The following is a 23,952-nucleotide window of genomic DNA, read 5'->3' as shown; positions in this document are numbered from 1 at the left end:
CATTCGGCCCATCGAGTCTGCACCGACCACAATCCCACCCAGGCCCTACCCCCACATATTTTACCCACTAATCCCACTAACCTACACATCTCAGGACTCGAAGGGGCACTTTTTTAACCTGGCCAATCAACCTAACCCGCACATCTTTGGACTGTGGGAGGAAACCGGAGCACCCGGAGGAAACCCACGCAGACACGAGGAGAATGTGCAAACTCCACATAGACAGTGACCCGAGCCGGGAATCGAACCTGGGACCCTGGAGCTGTGAAGCAGCAGTGCTAACCACTGTGCTGTGGTGGCGGAAAGTGGTGTGGAAGGCGGAAGAGAGAATGTCCGGGATGCGTGGGGTCCTTAATTATGCTGGTTGCTTTGCCGAGGCAGCAGCAAGTGTAGACAGAGTCAATGGATGGGAGGCTGGTTTGCGTGATGGGTTGGGCTACATTCATGACTTTTTGTAGTTCCTTGCGGTCTTGGGCAGAGCAGGAGCCATGCCAAGCTGTGATACAACCAGAAATAATGCTTTCTATGGTGCATCTGTAAAAGTCGGTGAGAGTCGTAGCTGACATGCCAAATTTCCTTAGTCTTTTGAGAAAGTAGAGGCGTTGGTGGGGCATTCTTAACTATAGTGTCGGCACAGGGGGACCAGGACAGGTTGTTGGTGATCTGGACACCTAAAAACCTGAAGCTCTCGACCCTTTCTACTTTGTAGTGTGTGTGTGTGCGTGTGTGCGTGCGTGTGTATGTGTGTGCGTGCGTGTGCGTGCGTATGTGTGTCCCTGTCACAGAACACTGAGCAGGAAGTGGCACAGGGCATCACACAAAAACGATGCAAAGTGAGGGACTTTGACGCCGAAGGGATTCAGAAACCTCCCAAATGAGAGCCACAACCTGCCACGTTTGCCAAAGTGAAATTGTTTTCCTCCTCCTCTACCCGACTCTCCTTGAAGGGCACGGCGCCCATTGCATTATGCAGCTAAAAATGCACAGTGGTTGCCAAGAAGCGTTCTGCCTGAATTGGGATTCAATTGGCTGCAAACAAACAGCCAATTTTATTTTCTTTTTGCGAACCATTTTCATCTTTCACCAACTCAACTTGAACAAAACTGTACTCTTGACACGAACGTCCTCCAGAAGTGCTGGCTGTCTCTGCGTGAATCCGCCTCCTTGGTGTCTCAGTGGTACAGGGACTGTCAGTTGTGCAGATCCTTGTGAGCAGCAGATAACAGGACCTTCTATTTCGTCCAGACAAGATGCAGACTTCCGTCTGGGAATAGAAGTGGGTGTGGTTAATGGTAACTAACAGCAGTGATGTAAGTCAGGAGCTGGAACAACAATTTAGCTTTCAGTTTTACCTCAGTAGGCAGGGCTGAAGGGGAGGACTGGCACCGAGCATCATAGAATCCCTGCAATGCAGGAGGAGGCCATTCAGCCCATCGAGTCTGCACCGAACACAATCCCACCCAGGTCCTATCCCCATAACCCCACACATTTACCCTGCTAATCCCCTGACACTAGGGGCAATTTAGCACGGCCAATCAACCTAGCCCGCACATCTTTGGACCTGATCTTTATTTAATTATAAAATTTTATTTACAGAGACACACCTGATGAATCTCCAAACCCAAAAAGTAAAGTTTCAGTCTGCTCCTATATATAGGAGCTCAAATTAATCCCCAGTTACTGCCCACCTTGGTTCCTGCTCAGCCCAAGACCGCAAGAAACTACAAAAGGTCGTGAATGTAGCCCAATCCATCACGTAAACCAGCCGCCCATCCATTGACTCTGTCTACACTTCCCGCTGCCTCGGAAAAGCAGCCAGCATAATTAAGGACCCCACGCACCCCGGACATTCTCTCTTCCACCTTCTCCCATTGGGAAAAAGATACAAAAGTCTGAGGTACCAACCGACTCAAGAACAGCTTCTTCCCTGCTGCTGTCAGACTTTTGAATGGACCTACCTCGCATTAATTTAATCTTTCTCAACACCCTAGCTATGACTGTAACACTACATTCTGCACTCCTTTCCTTCTCGATGAACTGTCTGCTTTGCATAGCATGCAAGAAACAATACTTTTCACTGTATGCTAATACATGTGACAAATAATAAATCAAATCAAACCACCACCTGAGTCCAATTGAACACCAAGTTATTAATTTACAATGAATATTTCCTGTCTCTATTCCATTAACGAAGCCTCCGGGTTTTGCCTTGTAAACCCAGCACCTCCTTCTCAAGGAGATGGGGGAAGACTTGATTCCAGCTTCCCACGGGACAGTCAAGCTGAGACAGGGAGACCCCAGGTTCAATCTCTGGCTTGTGACAGTGGTCTGATTTTGATTGTGAATACAGTAAACAGTCTCACAGCACCAGGTTAAAGTCCAACAGGTGTATTTGGTATCACGAGCTTTCAGAGCACTGCTCCTTCATCAGGTGAGTGAGAGTCACTCACCTGATGAAGGGGCAGCGCTCCGAAAGGTCGTGATACCAAATAAACCTGTTGGACGTCAACCTGGTGCTGTGAGACTTATTTCTGTGCCTATCCCAGTCCGACGCCAGCATCTCCACACCATTGTGAACACAGCAAAGGAGCCGGTGGGGGAGTGGGTCACAATTGACACAGATGTAGGGATGGGAATGATTAGCCGTTCAGCTGTATCAGCAGTTCAAGAAGGTGGCTCACCACCATCTGCTCAAGGGCAACTAGGGATGGGCAATAAATGCTGGCCAGCCAGCGACGCCCACATCCCTCGCGTGAATTTTTAAAAACGGTTTCTGATTCAGAGCCTCATTCCTAGAACACCAGTGTTAAAGCATTCAAGGGGGTATTTAAACTTTTTTGCCAATAAAGTTTAAAGTTTATTTATTAGAGTCACAAGTAAGCTTACATTAACAGCGCAATGAAGTTACTGTGAAAATCCCCCAGTCGCCACACTCTGGCACCTGTTCAGATAAGAATTCAGCATGGCCAATGCACCTAACCTGCACGTCTTTCAGACTGTGGGAGGAAACCGGAGCACCCAGAGGAAACCCAGGCAGACACGGGAAGAACGTGCAAACTCCACACAGACAGTGACCCTAGCCGGGAATCGAACCCGGCAGCAGTGCTAACCGCTGAATAGCATTAGCGTATCAAGTGATATAAAGTAAAGGCAAGTAAATGGAGTTGAGGTACACGTTACCTCTGATCTATTAGAAAGGCAAGAGCAAGATCAAGCAACTTGCAATCCTCTATGAATAAAGGTAAATGATTACTTTGTAATGAGATATATTCTGGGTTGTTGTGTTGCCATAGCATTCCTGATGTGGAGGTGCCGGCGTTGGACTGGGGTGGGCACAGGAAGAAGTCTCACAACACCAGGTTAAAGCCCAACAGGCTTATTTGGAATCACGAGCTTTCCCCTGAGGAAGGAGCAGCGCTCTGAAAGCTGAGCAATCCCAGTGATGATTATTTATTTCAGCTTGCAGTTATGACTATCCTTTTGTGTGAAGGACACTGTTTAGTGATATTAACAAGCTGAGTGATTTCAAGCAAGTGATCTCACACTGGAGCTCTCTAAATGGTACCAGCTGGGCTTTCATAGTTTAGCACTGACTGAGCTCCTGTGGTAGATTAATTGCCTGCTAATTACTGCCCAGGTAGCTGCTATTAGCAGCAGGCCCTACCCTCTGTTCCAGTTACAAACACGCAGATGACTCAAATATTCTCAGATGTTACACCAGAATTATTGATCTGGGAGCGTCAGGTTGTGGCAGTTGAGTTGACTTGTTTCCAGTCTGCACTCTTTAATCATAGCCTCTGGATGATGGGCCTTTCCCAGACATAACATTAGAAGCCACTGTATCAGTGGATGATGCTATAAAAATTACTGGAATACATGATTTCAGATAAAGGAGTATAGAATATAAAAGTCAGGGTGTAATGGTGAATCTTACGAATAGGACCACATTACATGAAACATGACATAGAAACATAGAAGATAGGAGCAGGAGGAGGCCATTCGGCCCTTCGAGCCTGCTCCACCATTCATCACGATCTTGGCTGATCGCCCAACTCCAGAGCCTAATCCTGCTTTCTCCCCATAACCTTTGATCCCATTCGCTCCAAGTGCTATGTCTAGCTGCGTCTTGAATACATTCAATGTTTCGGCATCAATAGGGAGGCGGTGGCAGAGTGGTATTGTCACTGGACTAGTAATCTAATGACCTCAGGTAATTGTCTGGGGACCCGGGTTCGAATCCCACAACGGCAGATAGAGTCATGGAGATTTACAGCATGGAAACAGGCCCTTTGGCCCAACTTGTCCATGCCCCTTTGGGGCAGCACAGTGGTACAGTGGCCAGCACTGCTGCCTCACAGCGCCAGGGGCCTGGGTTCAATTCTGCCTTGGGTCACTGTCTGTGTGGAGTTTGCACATTCTTCTCATGTCTGCGGTTTCCTCCAGGTGCTCCAGTTTCCTCCCACAGTCCAAAAGGCATGCGTGTTAGGTGGATTGGCTATGCTAAATTGCCCTTAGTGTCAGGGGGACTAGCTAGAGTAAATGCATGGGGTTATGGGGATAGGGCGTGGGTGTGATAGTGGTTGGTGCAGACTTGATGGGCCAAATGGCCTCCTTCTGCACTGTACGAATTCTATGATCTATGAAATACTTCCTGTGGTAATAAATTCCACAGGCTCACCATTCTTTGAGTGAAGAAATGTCTCCTCATTTCCGTCCTAAATGGTCTACCCCAAATCCTCAGACTGTGACCCCTGGTTCTGGACTCCCCCACCATCAGGAACACCCTTCCTGCATCTACCCTGTCTCGTCCTGTTAGAATTTTATAAGTCTCTATGAGATCCCCCCTCATTCGTCTGCATTCCAGTGAAAACAATCCTAACCTAGTCAATCTGTCTCCTCATACATCAGTCCCGCCATCCCCGGACTCAGCCTGGTAAACCTTCGCTTCAGTCCCTCGAGAGCAAGAACACCCTTTCTCAGAAAAGGAGACCAAACCTGCACACAATACTCTAGGTGTGGCCTCACCAAGGCCCTGTATAATCACAACAACACATTCCTGCTCCTGTACTCGAAACCTCTCGCAATGAAGGCCAACATGCCATTTGCCTTCCTTAAGTGTTTGGGTCCCATATAAGAGGAAGGATGTTGAGACGATTGGGAAGGTACAGCACAGATTCACTAGAATAGGCTCTGATGAAGGGTCGTCCAGACCCGAAACATTGTCTCTATTCTCTCTCCACAGATGCTGTCAGACCTGCTGAGATTTTCCAGCATGTTCTGTTTCAGTTTCACTATAAAGATGGGCGGGTTAGGTGGATTGGCCATGCTAAATTGACCCTCAGTGTCAGGGGGTTTAGCAGGGTAAATATGTGGGGTTACGGGGTTAGGGCCTGGGTGCAGGCTCAATGGGCCTCCTTTGGCCTTGTTGGGATTCTATGATTCTATGATGAGAATATTGCCAGGTTGGAGGAAGTGCAAATACAATGGAAAACATGAAAAATTCAAGCTACTTTTATTGGAAAAGAGGAGATTACAAAAGATATTTGCAGTGTATAAATAGCAAATTATTGTTGATTTGGTTGATGCGGTTAAACTGACAAAGGGTTGAGAGAGAGCGTGGAGAGAAGCTGTTTCCTCTGGCCAATGAGGTCTAGCAGAAAGAAATATGGATATAAGATTAAATATTAAAAGATTTAGGACAGAGATTGAGGGCTGTGAGGATTTTCTTTTGGTTTATTCATTCGTGGGACATGGGCGTCGCTGCCTGGCCAGTATTTATTGTCCCTCCCTAGTTGCCCTTGATCTGGAGCCACATGGAGCCCAGACCAGGTAAGGACGGCAGACTTCCTTCCCTAAAGGACATTAGTGAACCAGATGGATTTTATCGACAATGGTTTCATGGCCATCAGTAGATTCTTAATTCCAGATATTTTTTGTGGAATTCAAATTCTCCCATCTGCCGTGGCGGGATTCGAACCCGGGTCCCCAGAACATTAGCTGAGTTTCTGGATTAATTGTCTTGTGATGGTGCCACTAGGCCAGTGGTTCCCAAAGGGTGCGGCGCGCCACACTGGTGCGGCGAGAGAGGATGGCAGGTGTGGCGGGAGGATTCAAGGACAATCAAAGAAACATTTTTAAAATGGCGAATGAGGGAGGATCTCATAGAGACTTATAAAATTCCAACAGGACTAGACAGGGTAGATGCAGGAAGGATTCAAGGACAATCAAAGAAACATTTTTAAAATGTTTCTTTGATTGTCCTTGAATCCTCCCGCCACACTTGCCATCCTCTCTCGCCGCACCAGTGTGGCGCGCCGCACCCTTTGGGAACCACTGCACTAGGCCATCGCCTCGCTGATATGGAATGTATTTGGCTTTCTTAGCTCCCAGGGAATGGAACTAAGGAATGGACTGCAACTCTGCAGTCGGGATTGATGGGGGAAGGAACTTCCCAAAGGACTTCATTTTATTTCATCTCAGCATGGATCCTGAGATTTGCCCATGGTTGATTCTGGGTGAGTTGCATGGAGTGTATGAGGGGCCATGGGGAATGGGTGGGGGATTCAGGAGGTGTGGGCTCAAGACTGTTTTCGTTCTCTTTTTAAGCTGTGATAAAGTCTCCGAGCCTTTCTCACAGCCCCCCTCACACAGCAGCCCCTGTGCTCACTCCAAGTTATTCCCGGAGCTGGTCTGACTTCAGCTATCAACAAAACACCCCTTCCCCCTCCCTGGAAAAAAAATGAGGCACTTTCTCCCAAGTCAGATTTGTGGAGGCAGGAATTTCCCCGACTCTGCTCTCAACTTGGGAGCGAGAATTCAGACCTGGTATATTCAGGCCTGGTAAACTCAGGCCTGGTAAACTCAGGCCCAGTAAATTAAGGCCTGGTAATAAATTCAGGCCTGGTAAATTTAGGCCTGGTGAATTCTGGCAGTAAATTAAGATCTGGTAATAAATTCAGGCCTGGTAAATTTAGGCCTGGTAAACTCAGGCCTGGTAAACTCAGGCCCAGTAAATTAAAATCTGGTAATAAATTCAGGCCTGGTTAATTCAGGGCCAGTAAATTCAGGCCTGGCAAATTCAAGCCTGGTAAATCCATTGCCCCCCCCACCCCACTCCCTCCCCGCATCCTCTGCCCCCATGCCTGATGTCTTAAAATGCTCTCCTGTCGATGACGTGGCTGTGTTCTGTCAATTTAATTCCCACGTGATGGAAACACTTTTTGGACAAAATTGGTAGGGCGCAACCAATTAATAATTTAATCATTTCTAACTGCTTCCTTCTAGTTACGGGGAGATCGAAAGTATCCGGGTACTCCATGAGCGCTCCTGTGCGTTTGTCAACTTTAAGTGCCACATGGCAGCTGCTAAAGCGTTGGAGGCGTTACAGGTGAGTTTGGAAAGATTTCCCTGTTCTGCAGCATTGCCCTATCATCTGCCTTGTTTGCAAATCAGAGTCCCCCAATTTATCAATGAATTGAAGGAAGCATCGGAAGTGTTAATAGTAAATGGGGCAAGGCAGGTGGTCTGTTATCATTCCAATCTGCTCCAGAACAACATTCATAAAAGGCTCACCTTTTTGTATTAAATTGTAATATTCGGGTGGGTAAATGTCCAGCTCAATTGTCCCGAGAATAAATTTTCCACTGTGTCAGCGAGTGGGAGGTGGGGCAAGCTTTACAGTAAACAGTATTCAGTTCACAGAATGAGAGGTCACACGACACCAGGTTATAGTCCAATAGGTTTATTTGAAATCACAAGCTTTCGGAGCGCTGCTCCTTCGTCAGGTGAAGTGAAGCGGGGTGCGCAGGCACAGAATATGTATAGGCAGAGAGATGATAGCCCGACAGGTAATCAAGAGTGTCAAAGGATAAGGAAAGATAGTGTGGGCCAGCTGAATAACAAGTCTTTACAGGTAATCACGAGTGCTAATAGACAAATGCAGACTGTTAGATAAGAACATGAGAACTAGGAGCAGGAGTAGGCCATCTGGCCCCTCGAGCCTGCTCCGCCATTCAATAAGATCATGGCTGATCTTTTTGTGGACTCGGCTCCACTTACCCGCCCGCTCACCATAACCCTTAATTCCTTTACTGTTCAAAAATTTATCTATCCTTGCCTTAAAAACATTCAATGAGGTAGCCTCAACTGCTTCACTGGGCAGGGAATTCCACAGATTCACAACTCTTTGTGTGAAGAAGTTCCTCCTCAACTCAGTCCTAAATCTGCTCCCACTTATTTTGAGGCCATCCCCCTTGTTCTAGTTTCACCCGCCAGTGGAAACAACTTCCCTGCTTCTATCTTACCCCCTTCATAATCTGATATGTTTCTATAAGATTTCCCCTCATCCTTCTGAATTCCAATGAGTACAGCCCCAGTCTACTCAGTCTCTCCTCATAAGCCAACCCTCTCAACTCCGGAATCAACCTAGTGAATCTCCTCTGCACCCCCTCCAGTGCCAGTATATCCTTTCTCAAGTAAGGAGACCAAAACCGTACACAGTATTCCAGTTGTGGCCTCACCGGCACCTTATACAGCTGCAACATAACCTCGCTGTTTATAAACTCCATCCCTCAAGCAATGAAGGACAAAATTCCATTTGCCGCCTTAATTACTTGCTGCACCTGCAAACCAACTCCTTGTGATTTTTGCACAAGGACACCCAGGTCCCTCTGCACAGCAGCATGCTGCAATTTTTTACTATTTAAATAATAGTCCATTTTGCTGTTATTCCTACCAAAATGGATGACCTCACATTTACGAATGGTCAGCATGTGTAAAGTGTCAGTAGGCTGTACAACAAGTGATATCCACCCAAGGCCAACACCGGCATCATAGAATCCTACAGTGCAGAAGGAGGCCATTCGGCCCATCAAGTCTGCACTAACCACAATCCCACCCAATCCCTATCACCACAACCCCATACATTTACCCTAGCTAGTCCCCCTGACACTAAGGAACATGGCCAATCAATCTAACCCGCACATCTTTCGGACTGTGGGAGGAAACTGGAGCACCCGGAGGAAACCCAGGCAGACACGGGGAGAACGTGCAAACTCTGCACAGACAGTGACCTGAGCCGGGAATCGAACCCAGGTCCGTGACGCTGTGAGGTAGCAGTGAACATAAGAACATAAGAACTAGGAGCAGGAGTAGGCCACCTAGCCCCTCGAGCCTGCCCCGCCATTCAATAAGATCATGGCTGATCTGATAGTGGTTTAGTTCCACTTACCCGCCCGCTCCCCATAACCCTTAATTCCCTTATTGATCAGAAACCTATCTACCTGTGACTTAAACATATTTAACGAGGTAGCCTCCACTGCTTCAATGGGCAGAGAATTCCAGAGATTCACTACCCTCTGAGAGAAGAAGTTCCTCCTCAACTCTGTCCTAAACTGACTCCCCCTTATTTTGAGGCTGTGTCCTCTAGTCCTTGTTTCCTTTCTAAGTGGAAAGAATCTCTCTGCCTCTACCCTGTCTCGCCCCTTCATTATCTTATATGTCTCTATAAGATCTCCCCTCAGCCTTCTAAACTCCAATGAGTACAGGCCCAATCTACTCAATCTCTCCTCATAAACTAACCCCCTCATCTCCGGTATCAACCTGGTAAACCTTCTCTGTACTCCCTCCAAGGCCAATACATCCTTCCACAACTAAGGGGAACAAAATTGTACACACTACTCCAGTTGCGGCCTCACCAGTACCTTGTACAATTGAAGCAAGACCTCCCTGCTTTTATACTCCATCCCCTTCGCGATAAAGGCCAACATTCCATTTGCCTTCTTGATTACCTGCTGCACCTGCAAACTGGGTTTTTGCGATTCATGCACAAGGACCCCCAGGCCCCTCTGCACAGTAGCATGTTGTAATTTTTCACCATTTAAATAATAGTCCATTTTACTATTATTCCTTCCAAAGTGGATAACCTCACACTTGTCAACGTTATACTCCATCTGCCAGGTCCTCGCCCACTCACTTAGCCTATCCAAATCTCTCTGCAGACTTTCCGCATCCTCCACGCAATTTGCTTTCCCACTCAACTTGGTATCATCCGCAAACTTTGTTACCCTACACTCGGTCCCCTCCTCCAGATCGTCTATGTATATGGTAAACAGTTGAGGCCCCAGCACCGATCCCTACGGCACGCCTCTAGTCACCAACTGCCAACCAGAAAAGCACCCATTTATTCCGACTCTCTGCTTCCTGTTAGATAGCCAATCCTCAATCCACGCTAACACTTTAACCCCAACTCTGTGTACCTTAATCTTCTGCAGCAACCTTTTGTGAGGCACCTTATCGAACGCCTTCTGGAAATCCAAAAACACCACATCCACCGGTTCCCCTCTGTCAACCGCACTCGTTACATCTTCATAAAAATCCAGTAAATTCATCAAACATGACTTTCCCTTCATGAATCCACGCTGCGTCTGCTTGATCGAACCATTTTTTTCCAGGTGTCCTGCTATTTCTTCTTTAATGATGGATTCCAGCAATTTCCCAACTACAGACGTTAAGCTAACCGGCCTGTAGTTACCCGCCTTTTGTCTACCTCCTTTTTTAAACAGTGGCGTCACATTAGCTGTTTTCCAACCAGCCGGCACTTCCCCAGAGTCCAGCGAATTTTGATAAATTACAACCAACACATCCGCTATTACTTCTGCCATTTCTTTCAGTACCCTGGGATGCATTCCATCCGGGCCCGGGGACTTGTCTACCTTTAGTCCCATTAGCCTACCAAGCACTACCTCTTTAGTAATAGTAATCGTTTTAAGGACCTCGCCCCCTACAGTCCCACGACCATCAATTTTCGGTAAGCTATTTGTGTCCTCTACCGTGAAGACCGACACAAAAAACTTGTTTAAGGCCTTGGCCATTTCCTCGTTTCCCATTATTAAATCCTCCTTCTCGTCTTCTAAGGGTCCAACATTTACTTTAGCCACTCTTTTCCTTTTTATATATTTGTAAAAACTTTTATTATCAGTTTTTATATTTTGTGCTAGTTTAGTTTCATAATCTATCTTTCCTTTCTTTATCGCTTTCTTAGGGGTTCTTTGTTGTTTTTTAAAGCTTTCCCAATCTTCCAATTCCCCACTAGTTTTGGCCACTCTGTACGCATCGTTTTTTAATTTAATACTCTCCTTTATTTCCTTAGTTATCCACGGCTGGTTATCCCTTTTCGTTATCCCTTTATCACAGGAATATATTTTTGCTGAGTACTGAGAAAAATCTCCCTAAAAATCCGCCGCTGTGCTAACAGTGCTAACCACCATGCCACCGTGCTGCACATCACAGTTTACAGAAAACGCAGCCCATAACTGAAAGTCCCCCAGTATTGGCAGGGTTATTTCTCCAGTTTACACGCAGGCAGTGGAGGATAGATAATGCATCAAATCAATCCTGGTCACTTACAGCAGTGTAACCGACAGGGGATTACCCAATCATCTCCACTCTGGCTGAGACATGTGGGGCGGGATTTTCCGGCCGCGCTCACCCCAAAGCCGGACGATCCCCCGCGAGGTCAGGAGACCTTAGCATGGTTCGTGTCCTGCTGCTACCATTCCTGTGGTGGGCGGGATGGTAAAAATTCAGCCTGTGGTGTTAAATACAGCAACAAATTTCAAACATTCACAAGTGTTTATTTGCAAACACAAGTTGAAGAGGTGTAAATCAGCGGAAATAAAGCTCCAGTAGGATATTAAAATTAAATCATTTCATATTTTTAAGGTAGAGGTAAATAGGTTCTTGACTCACAAGGGAGTCAAATGTCCATAGAATCTCTACAGTGCAGAAAGAGGCCATTTGGCTCGTCGAGTCTGCACCGACCACAATCCCACCCAGGCCCTATTCCCGCAACCCCACATATTTACCTTGTTAATCCCCTAACACTAAGGGGCAATTTAGCATGGCCAATCAACCTAACCCGCATATCTTTGGGAGGAAATCGGAGCACCCGAGGAAACCCACGCAGACACGGGGAGAATGCGCAAACTCCACACAGACAGTGACCGGAGGCCGGAATTGAACCCGGATCCCTGGCGCTGTGAGGCAGCAGTGCTAACCACTGAGCCGCCCTTGTTATTGGGATAGGCTGAATGTGAAATTGAGACATAATCTTATTGAACGGTGGAGCAGGCTCGAGAGGCTGAGTGGTCTATTCCTGCTACTGATTGGTATGTTCCAATATTGGTATGTTCTCCTCTAACCCTGACAGAGTACCTCCATTTTCTGGTCTCTTCCTCTTTCCTGACTGTCTGATTCCCCTCGTGACGTGATCCATGGAAATGCAGGCAGTTTCCATAGGCATGCTGAAGGTACCCAACTCTACCCTTCTGCAACTCTCTCATCAGAGCTTTTCTCCAGGAGTTCAACAATGGAACAGAGATTTGTATTTCCACATTTGTTCCATTCAGCTCAAATTCAGGTGGCACGGTTAGAAAATGTAGATAAGAGCAGAAAATTGCAAAGGGACATTGGTAGATGAAGTGAGTTGGCAGAATGATGGCAAATGGAGTTAAATAGGGGGATGGCATCGGAGTTTAGAAGCATGGTAGGTGTTTCATTGAAACATAGAAGATTCATAAATGTTGCGGGATTCTGGACATTAGTTTGTGATACCAAGATAACCAAAGCAAAACAAGGTGATTTTGGAAATTACATTTTTTTCAATTGGTTTGTCAAACCAGTTGGAAAAATGTAATTTCCCCTCTGAAATGATTTTGTTGTGTGTTGCCAGTTTATTTAAATTTGCGGTACCTATAAAATTATCCTGCAGAGTCGTACACTCGCAGTATCTTCAAAGAGAGAGTTTGTGAATGGGTGGCGGAGTGCATTCCGAGCCGCTGTGGACCACAAGCACCCACAGCTTGCAGGGGACGTTCAGTTTCCGTGTTGTGAGTTAGTGTCGTACCTATTGCCACCCCGATGAGGTTGGCTAACTGAAGGGCTGAACCTTCCTGATCTTTATGCCTTATGGCCACCAGGCACCTGGTCTCAGTTTGGTCAGTAATTCTCTCTTTAATTCACAGGGTAAAGAAATAGAAAACACCAAGTTGCTAATCAGATACCCTGACAGACATCTGAATAAACGAGCTTCCCCACTGCAGAAAGCCCCTGTCCCGGTCCAAGTGTCGGTCCAATCAAAAATCATGACAGCAGCGTGCGGGTAAGTTCACGAGATGGGGGGCACATATATATGGACATTGATAGTCACATGATCGTTGACAGTATGGGCTTAGCGTCATTTGACTTTAGCACATTGCCTGTCCCAATCTCTTGAGTCCTGTCTGACCCTCCGAGATCGCTACACTCCTTCAACGTGGCCTCTTGTACATCCTCGACAGTTGAGGTGTCAGATCACATAGAATCATAGAATCCTACAGTGCAGAAGGAGGCCATTTACCCCATCGAGTCTGCACCGACCACAATCCCACTCAGGCTCTAGCCCCATAACCCCATGCATTTACACTAGCTAGTCCCCCTGACAGTAAGGGGCTAAATTGCATGGCTGTATACCCGAACAGGCGCCGGAGTGTAGCGACTAGAGGATTTTCGCAGTAACTTCATTGCAGTGGTAATGTAAGCCTACTTGTGACTAATAAATAATTAACTGAGGGAGAATTTAGCATGGCCAATGCACTTAACCAGCACGTCTTTCAGACTGTGGGAGAAAACCGGAGCACCCGGAGGAAACCCACGCAGACACGGGGAGAACGTGCAGACTCCACACAGACAATGACCCAAGCCGGGAATTGAATCCGGGTCCCTGGCGCTGTGAGGCAGCAGTGCTAACCACTGTGCTGTTTAATGTCCTTTTTAGTTGAGTTTGGGTGGTTGGTTTGGAGTGTGGAATTGGACAGAGGGAGACTCTGTTCTGAATTTTAAATGCTTTTTACTTACCTCAGGTCGAAGCGTCGCGGTCCAGTTGACGGTGATGAATGCTACTTCTGGCGCACCACTGGCTGCCATTTTGGAGACAAATGTCGCTACAAACACATTCCTGATCACAGGGGAGTTGACAAGAAACCCTGGCAGCACTGAAGGAGATGTGCTATCCCCGGAAACCAAATAAAGCAAAGTATTAAGGATGCACTAACTCCAGCACAACTTTCCAAATCTCAGGGTCACTCTGATGGTCATCGGGATACTCAATGGACCCATCATTCGCTCTTGGAAAATGGTTGGGATTGGATATTTGCACTCCAAATCGAACCCGTTGGATTGATGACAAGTACTGTCGGGTTGAAAAAAGTTTGATTTTTGACACATTTAATTCCAGTTTTTGGGACATATCTATCTCTACCACCCTAAAGTGAGCCGCATATATTTGTGCGGTATTTAAAATTCCATTTTGTTCGGAATATCCAAGCTGAAAGACACGAGTTTGGGGAACAGCTACGAATCTCCCCCTCCCTGCCCTCGTGCAGTGTCCCTTTTTGATCTTTTTGCTTCATCCATTTTCAAATATGTCCAGTGGATTTTCTCGGAATATTTCCAGGGTGTCTTGACTCATTACCCGGTGCCTTCCTTGGGTTCTGAGTTGGAATCAGGCATTTAAGTTGGAGGTGGCCTTTATTTTTTTCGAATCTTTTTTTCGAGTGCAGTTGAACAGAGGGATCTGGGAATACAGGTACAGAATTCCCTAAAAGTGACGTCACAGGTGGATAGGGTCGTAAAGAGTGCCTTTGGTACATTGGCCTTTATAAATCGGAGTATCGAGTATAAAAGTTGGAGTGTTATGGTAAGGTTATATAAGGCATTGGTGAGGCCGAATTTGGAGTATTGTGTACAGTTTTGGTCACCTAGTTACAGGAAGGATGTAAATAAGATTGAAAGAGTGCAGAGAAGGTTCACAAGGATGTTGCTGGGACTTGAGAAGCTGAGTTACAGAGAGAGATTGAATAGGTTGGGACTTTATTCCCTGGAGCGTAGAAGATTGAGGGGAGATTTGATAGAGGTGTATAAGATTTTGATGGGTATAGATAGAGTGAATGCAAGCAGGCTTTTTCCGCTGAGGCTAGGGGAGAAAAAAACCAGAGGGCATGGGTTAAGGGTGAAAGGAGAAAAGTTTAAAGGGAATATTAGGGGGGGGGGCTTCTTCACGCAGAGAGTGGTGGGAGTGTGGAATGAGCTGCCAGATAAAGTGGTAAATGTGGGGTCACTTTTAACATTTAAGAAAAACTTGGACGGGTTCATGGATGAGAGGGGTGTGGAGGGATATGGTCCAAGTGCAGGTCAGTGGGACTAGGCATAAAATGGTTCGGCACAGACAAGAAGGGCCAAAAGGCCTATTTCTGAGCTGTAATTTTCTATGGTTCTATCTGTTCCAATCAATTCAGTGTGTGATCATGGCGGATCTGCCACCCCACTCCATCCACCCCCCTTTGTCCCATGTCCCTTAATGCCTTTAACAAGAAGTAAATTATCTCAGAATTAAAATTTACAATTGTTGTAGCATTAATTGCTGCTTTCAGAAAAGAGTTCCAAATTTCTAGCACGCTTTGTCATTCTTGAAGTGTTTCCAAAATTCACCCCTAAAAGGCCTGGTTCTATGTTTTGACCATGCCCCCTATTTCTTGTCTCTCAATCAGCAGAAATGGTATCTCTCCATCTTCCTTCTCAGTTACCCTTAATATCATAGAATCCTACAGTACAGAAGGAGGCCATTCGGCCCATTGACTCTGCATCAACTTTCCGACAGAGCATCTTCCACAGGCCCTATCCCCATAACCCCATGTATTTACCCCACTAATCCCCCTAAACCTACATATCTTGGGACACTAAGGGACAATTTAGCATGACCAGTCAACCTAACGTGCACATCTTTGGACATCTTGAGAATGTTGATTAAATTGCCCCTTAAGGTTCTAAATTCCAGGGAGTAGACCCCTAATTTGTTAAATCTAATTCACGTTCGCATTCTGGTAATGTTTTGGCAAATCTAGGCTGCACTCCCTCCAAGGCCAATATATTCTCCCTCGTAAAGCCTTCCCAAGATGTGGTACCTAGGACTGAAGACAGTACTCCAGATGTGGTCAAACCAGGACTTGTACATCTGGAACATAATATATGCTCTCTTGTATACCAATCCTCTGGATAAAGAAGATTTGAGGCATGAGTTGAAATGTCTTGGAAGGACGTTTCTACACAAGCACCATTACAACAATACAATGGAGGCCATTACATACAACCCATCGGATATGAAGCATGGGGAGGCGATGGCCTAGTAGTATTATCACTAGACTATTAATCCAGAAACTCAGCTAATGTTCTGGGGACCCTGGTTCGAATCCCACCATATCAGGTGGTGGAATTTGAATTCAATAAAAAAAATCTGGAATTAAGAATCTACTGATGACCATAAAACTATTGTTGATTGTCGGAAAAACCCATCTGGTTCGCTAATGTCCTTAGAAGTTTCCATCCTTACCTGGTCTGGCCTACATGTGACTCTAGAGCCACAGCAATGTGGTTGACTCTCAACTGCCCTCGGGCAACTAGAGATGGGCAATAAATGCTGGCCAGCCAGCGACACCCATGTCCCGTGAATGAATAAAAAAAAGTTTATCTTCTTTGTATGAGGAAGTCTCTCAAGATATTGAGGCACCATTTTCATGTCTTTTTATCTTCCCCTTGCTTCAAGTTATCCCATCTTACCTTCAGCCTTTCCTCCTCTGCTCTAAGGAGCCAGGTAATACCCACAGCTCCCCGGTGGTCTGCCCTGTCTCAAAACAAAAAGCAAAGTCCTGTGGATGTTGGGTGTTCTGAGGTAAAATGCTGGAAACCCCCAGTAGGTCAGACCACTCCTATGGTGAAGAGGCCAAAGTAAGGTTCATGTTTCAGGTTAATGGAGCTTTCATCAGAACCGCATTTCCTTTCAGCAGCTGCTGGAAGGCCTCGGGATTCGACCCCAGTACAAGAATTCCTGCAGACATTTCACCTCTACTGGGAGGTACCACCCTGCTTGACATGAATTGGATAGTTGTGTTGAGAAGGTTTGGGGGTGGAGGGTGGGAAAGGGGGTGGGTCTTTTTCTACTTGGTTCCCAGCACTATGTGGGAGAACTCCCTGCATTCCAGTGTATATTTTGTTGCCCTCAGGGTGTAGGTTTGCTGAATATTTGGGCTGGACCTTTCCGCTCATTCATGCCCTACTGTCGCTGCCAGTGAGAATGGGGAATTTGGCAATCGGTGGCACAGTGGTTAGCGCTGCTGCCTCACAGTGCCAGGGACCCAAGTTCGATTCCGGCCTCGGATCACTGTCTGTGTGGAGTTTGAACGTTCTCCCTGTGTCTGCATGGGTTTCCTTCGGCTGCTCCGGTTTCCTCCCACAGTCCAAAGATGTGCGGGTTAGATGGATCGGCCAGGCTAAATTGCCCCTCAGTGGCCCAAGATGTGTGGGTTAGATGGATTAGCCGGTAAATATGTGAGTTTATGGGGGAGGGCTTGGGTGGGATGCTCTGTCGGAGGGTTGGTGCAGACTCAATAGGCGAATGGCCTTCTTCTGCACTGTAGGGATTCTATGATCCTCTTGCGGTGGGATCAGAGAAACTCACTGGCGTGAATGCCTGGAAAATTCCACCTTTATATCAGTTGTAGTTGAGTAAGGAGGACAAAATCTTCATACGGGAGCGACCATTAATTTATTAATTTATTACAGATTAGACCACTTTCAGCCAGATGGATAAAATAAGGATTCATGTGGCTGGAGATGATTTAAGTATTGATTAGTCTGTATTGTCCATTGGATATTGGGACCAATCAGCTGTTGCTTCCCCCAGTAGCCGTTCGATACATTCACTTTCTAACTTGTATTAAGATTCATTATTTTTCTTTCTTAGCAGCCAATGCCACTGAGGAAGCCAAAATCTATTGCCTATGAGAAAATGATTAAGCAATATAGCTCGAGACTGTAAAGAGAGTTCTGCTGGGAATGAAGTACTGAATGTTGAATAAGCTATTTATGCCAAACTTCCTTCAGATCAGATCAGATCAGCCATGATCTTATTGAATGGCGGGGCAGGCTCAAGGGGCTAGATGGCCTACTCCTGCTCCTATTTCTTATGTTCTTATGTTCTTATGTTAAAACACATGCAATACAGGCAGTCCCCGGGTTACGAACGAGTTCCGTTTTTAAGTCTGTCTGTAAGTCGAATTTGTATGCAAGTCGGAACAGTTACATACGGTTCACATCTAGCGTCAATTAGTCAAATGTTTGTCATAGTATATAAAACATCTTAAATATAATAATATAGTAATAATAATAATAAATGGAAATGACACAAAACTTGGAAAACACGCAGTGTTTTGAGCGTCGCACAATGTAGTCCGCCCGTTCGTTAGTACGAACCAGTGTATGTAACTCGATGTTTTAAAATAATAGGCTTGACGGAGGTCGGTACGTAAGTCGGGCGTTCATAACCCGGGGACTGCCTGTATATATTTTTTTCTTTTTCTTTTGAGTTTCCTCCCCTATCAATCATTCTCCAACCCAAAAGACCTGTTGCTTCAGGTTGTAAGGCCTTTGCATTTCACTCGAACCCTTGTGTTGCTTTTGCCCCAGAACTGTATGACATGAAGGCTGGAATTGTATGGCCCCGCCCGCCATGGGAATCGTAGCAGGCGGGGGGGGGGGGGGGGGTGCGGACAGTCAGAAGGTCTATTGACCTTGGGCTGGGTTTTACAGTTTCGGGACGAACGAGGCCATAAAATCCCACCCGAGGTGTGAATTTGAAACTGGAATGGTTTCGCTTTTTATTATCATTTCTTCTTCCTCTCATTGGAATATCCAATCTGATTAAATTGCTGACACATTACCTACTTACGCAGAAAGTAAGACTTACGTTAACATATCACCGTTCATAACCGCCGGCCATCTCTCAGCATCTCACAGCCAATAATTACTTTTCAAGATAATGGGTGGCATGGTGGCACAGTGGGTTAGCACTGCTGCCTCACAGCGCCAGGGACCTGGGTTCGATTCCCGGCTTGGGTCACTGTCTGTGCGGAGTCTCCATGTTCTCCCCGTGTCTGCGTGAGTTTCCTCCGGATGCTGTGGTTTCCTCCCACAGTCCGGAGATGTGCGGGTTAGGTGGATCGGCCATGCTAAATTCTCCCTTAGTGTCAGGGGGACTAGCTAGGGTAAATGTGTGGGGTTATGGGGATAGGGTCTGGGTGGGACTGTTGTCGGTGCAGACTCGATGGGCTGAATGGCCTTCTTCTGCACTGTAGGGATTCTGTGATTCTATGATAACCCACTGAAGGAGAGTCAACCATGTGGTAAAATTGGCAGAATGTTCAACAAAAACATTTCAATAATAATAACTATAATTGATGTTGAAATATTCAAATTTTGAGCTATTTCTTTACACACTGAAAAGCATTCATGACACTTCCTAATCCTAGTCCATGCCAGGCTTTATTAGTTGCTGCGTTCTATAGCCCACACCACAATGTGGAATGGACTGTGAAAGAATGAAGGATGTCGGAAGTATGTATTCGATTAGTTCAAAGGGACTGGCAAATTGCACCTCACTCTGCAAGGACACAAGAATGGTTCTCATGCCATTGAAGTTTGGGTGACAAGAGTTGCTGGATGCCATGGAAGGCTGGGCAGAATTTGTTTTCCATTTCCTTTCCTGATGGGTATTCAGAAGAACCTTAAGCAAGTCACGCAGGGGAAGCGTGGAGTCTGTTTCCAGATGCTTGGGGCAGCGCAGTGGCACAGTGGTTAGCACTGTTGCCTCGCAGCAACAGATTCGGGTTCGATTCCTGGCTTGGGTCACTGTGTGGAATCTGCACGTTCTCCCCGTGACTGCGTGGGTTTCCTCCGGGTGCTCCGGTTTCCTCCCACAGCCCAAAGGTGTGCAGGTTAGGTGGATTGGCCATGCTAAATTGCCCCTTAGTGTCAGGGGGACGAGCTGGGGTAAATGGGGATAGGGTCTGGGTGGGATTGTGGTGAGTGGAGACTTGATGGGCCGAATGGCCTCCTTCTGCACTGTAGGATTCTATGATTCTATGTCGAGGGGAGTGAGGGATGGAGGCAGCAACTGGGACTAAGGCGATCTGGCCAACTCTCTTGCCTTTGGAAAGACGATGCGGGGAGGAAGAGAAACTTTTTTGAGTTTCCAGGTGTTGTACCGTCACCAGGAAATGCTTCTTCTTGTCCAGGCACTGGCACGATTGATCACAGCTTGCCCAGTCCAGGATGCGTATTTAAGAAAATACACTGTGTATTGGCATTGAGTGGACCCAACGGAAGATGTCGACTTGTAAAGTTCAATTTGTGCATGTATCACAGTGAAACAGACCAGTAAACAGACTTAGACTTCTAAAAGAAATAGGCCAGAATTTTACAATCCCGGGAATCGGAGCAGGCAAAGGGCAGAACGTGGGAAGGTCCATGGACCTTGGACAGGACTTTACGGTTTTGGGACGAGCGAGGCCATTAAAAACCCGCTCCATGAAAGTACTGTCAGTTTAACAAACCCGGTTTTTACAGAACGCCTTGTCCAGAATTGGATAGATTTGTCCAACTGACCAAAACATTGTGCAATCAGTTTTTGTTTTCACTTGGTAATCAATTTTCCCCAATCTGAAGCAAAATAGCTTGGCTGCTGGAATAGGAACAGAAAATGCTGGAAATGCTCAGCAGGTCTGGCAGCATCTGTGGAGAGAGAAAGACAGAGTTAACGTCACATCAGAACTGACAGGTCATGGACCTGAAACGTTGGCCGAGATTCTCTGGCCTCCCTTGACGGCTGGAGGTGGCGTGTCGTTGGCCAGTGGCTGGACCTTCTGGTCCCACTGCTGCCAATGGAATTTCCCATTGATTCTGACCCATGCCACCAGGAAAGCCGCGGCAGGGGTGTGCCGTTGACGGGAACCAGAAGATTCCGCCATCGCGGAGAGCCAGAAAATTTAAAGTAAAGTAAAGTTTATTTATTAGTCACAAGTAAGGCTTACATTAACACTGCAATGAAGTTACGGTGAAATTCCCCTAGTCGCCACACTCCGGCGCCTGTTCGGGTCCACTGAGGGTGAATACCCAATGCACCCTAACCAGCACGTCTTTCAGACTGTGGGAGGAAACCGGAGCACCCGGAGGAAACCCAAGCAGACATGGATTTCGCCCGTTAACTCTGGGCCAGAATCTCCGACTTCGCTCGCAGTTGGGACGTTCTGGCCCCGCTGCAGTGAACGGAGACTTGGCAGAGTGCCAAGTTCTCCATCCCTCACTGGCAGCGCCGGTGGGGCGTGAACAGCCAGAGAATCCTCAGTTCCTGTCTCCATAGATGCTGCCGGACCCGATGAGTATTTCCAGCATGTTCTGTTTTTATTTTGTATGCAATCATCGATGTTGGGTTGGACATAAAGTGAAGGATCAAACAACTGGACCCTGTTCAAACCTGGCACCACAATGGTGCCAGTCTTAGGAATTGGAAAGAATGTGGTGTTTTGACAATGAAAGAGATAAATCCTATCATTCATATCTCTTGAGACTTTAACATTGCTGGTCTTGGAACATAAGGTTGAGATTTTAAGTCCAGGAAATTGAAATGCCAAATATTTATTAATGTTACTGACTTACTCTTTTTTAAAAAAAAAATATAAAATGTATGCACTCTTTAACTCTGCAAAGCTGCCAAGCAGTGAAGAATTGCAATATGTATATAGGTCTCTGAACCATGGTTCGTCTCTGAGCAGGTTGTATCTTTGACTTGTGTAAAAGTGCTGTAAGCAAAGAGTCCAGTCTTACTTTCTATTGTCTGATCATTCTTAGACATTGACTACTACTTTCAACAATTGGCGGAGATTTGGACTTCTGTCCTCTTGCACCACTTGTTTTATGAACTGTACCCTCGAGAATCACTCATTTTCACAATATGATAATAAAGCATACATCTTTATGGCCGTGCCACGCTTTTGACTTGTTGTTACCAGGCAGAACATGATTAATTTAGTCTGTTCACCGCTGCAATATGGGGCGGCACGGTGGCACAGTGGTTAGCACTGCTGCCTCACAGCGCCAGGGACCCGGGTTCAATTCCCAGTCTGTCTGTGTGGAGTTTGCACATTCTCCCCGTGTCTGCGTGGGTTTCCTCCGGGTGCTCCGGTTTCCTCCTGCAGTCTGAAAGATGTGCTGGTTAGGGTGCATTGACCTGAACAGGTGCCGGACTGTGGCGACAACAGGAATTTCACAGTAACTTCATTGCAGTGTTAATGTAAGCCTTACTTGTGACTAATAAATAAATTTTAACTTTTAATATGATTTATTTTATTTTCGGGTCCTTGTGAATCTATGTGCTTGGGACGGTGAAGGGGTGTCAGTGTAAAGGACAAGCTTTCAATTCAGGTACTCTTTAGCTTTTCCTGCTTGATAGATGTCTCAAGGGCAATTAGGAATGGACAACAAATGCCCCGCCACCAGCTAACCTCCCACCCCCCAGCCCGCTCCGATCGCCGTCCTCCCTCCTGCCCCCATTGATCCCAATGCAGAGTGGCAGCAGGACCCCCCAACCCCACCGATCGCCCCTAGGCCCTTCCCCCATCAGGGCCTGCCCAGTGAGGCCCCAGCCCCTTGGCACTGCCCCATGCCCGGCGGGCAGTGCCAAGGTGCCCCCTGGACATGGGCACTTTGCCCCTTGTGCAGAGCCAGGGGCACAGGCTGGCACTGCCAGGGTACCCATGCCCAGGGGGCACCACCGCCCGACCCCCTGGGGGGCCCCGATTGCCCCCCTTCACTGCAGCGGGGTCAAACTGATAGTTCTCCGAAAGTGGGGATCCACTGTAATCCCCACTAGAATGAAATACCCAGGCGGGATGGGAGAGGCGAGCGGGCCCCGAGAATTCAGTCCCAGGCCCACTAATTATGGTTAAATTACATTTAAATAAAGATTTAAATTACTTCCCGCTGGTTTCCAGTGCGGATCCGACAACACCAGAAATCCAGTGCTGGGAGATGCGTGCGCAGTGGGAACATGTGCGCGAATCCTGCGCATGCCCAGCTGCGAGATTCTCCCACTCTGCTGCGCTAGAAAATTAATGCTACAGGGTGGGAGAATCCCCCCCAGTAAGTCCGGGGTGTGTGGGGTCCTTAATTCTGCTGCTGCTTTGCTGAGGCAGCGGGAAGTGTCGACAGAGTCAATGGATGGGAGGCTGGTTTGCCTGATGGATTGGGCTGCATTCACGACTCTTTGTAATTTCTTGCGGTCTTGGGCAGAGCAGGAGCCAAACCAAGCTGTATGAAAGAATACTTTCTATGGTGCATCTGTAAAAGTTGGTGAGAGTCGTAGCTGACATGCCAAATTTCCTTAGCCTCCTGAGAAAGTAGAGGCGTTGGTGGGCTTTCTTAACTATCGCGTTGGCATGGTGGGACCAGCACAGGTTGTTGGTGATCTGGACATCTAGAAACATGAAGCTATCGACCATTTCTACTTCGTCCCCGTTGATGTAGACAGGGGCATGTTCTCCATTAAGCTTCCTGAAGTTGATGGCTAAATCCTTCGTTTTGTTGACGTTGAGGAGAGATTATTGTCATTGCACCAGTTCACCAGATTCTCTATCTCCTTCCTGTACTCCATCTCGTCATTGTTTGAGATCTGACCCTCTACGGTGGTGTCATCAGCAAACTTGAATATCTGGGAGACCTCACTGTTCTTCTTTAAAATAGCGCCATAGGACTTTTAACATCCATCTGAGTTGAAAGGTGGTCTTCCCTTTACTGTCTCGTCTGAGAGGCGGCACCTCCAACATCGCAAGATGCCTCCAGTACTGCACTGGAGTGTTTGCATGGAAGTGCTTTTGGCTGCCTGCACAGAAGTGATGAATTGAAGAGGATCGCAGTTGGTAATGCTTTTGAGCTGTAGGGTAAACTCCCCTGTAGACACAGTCAATGATGAAGCTATGGCCTTTTATCCCCTTGGCCTAATCAGTGGAGCTCTTGGGTCTGACTGCCCTC

The 23,952-nt window shown here is 46.8% G+C and overlaps 1 protein-coding gene across 1 annotated transcript in view; it reads left to right on the top strand.

The window, feature by feature from the left end:
• Positions 1 to 16,973, top strand: part of LOC144500344 (uncharacterized) — a 198,724-nt gene extending 181,751 nt beyond the window's left edge. Inside the window, exons 14-16 of the mRNA XM_078223092.1 lie at positions 7,285 to 7,387; positions 13,023 to 13,159; positions 13,899 to 16,973. Of these exons, the coding sequence (XP_078079218.1) occupies positions 7,285 to 7,387; positions 13,023 to 13,159; positions 13,899 to 14,034 (376 nt within the window). The 3' untranslated portion in view covers positions 14,035 to 16,973. The remainder of the gene's footprint in view (positions 1 to 7,284; positions 7,388 to 13,022; positions 13,160 to 13,898) is intronic.
• Positions 16,974 to 23,952: the final 6,979 nt, after the last annotated feature.

The sequence above is a fragment of the Mustelus asterias genome, chromosome 11 (genome assembly GCF_964213995.1).
Source record: "Mustelus asterias chromosome 11, sMusAst1.hap1.1, whole genome shotgun sequence".
Classification (NCBI taxonomy): Eukaryota; Metazoa; Chordata; class Chondrichthyes; order Carcharhiniformes; family Triakidae; genus Mustelus; species Mustelus asterias.
This window is presented reverse-complemented; position numbering and strand designations above follow the sequence as displayed.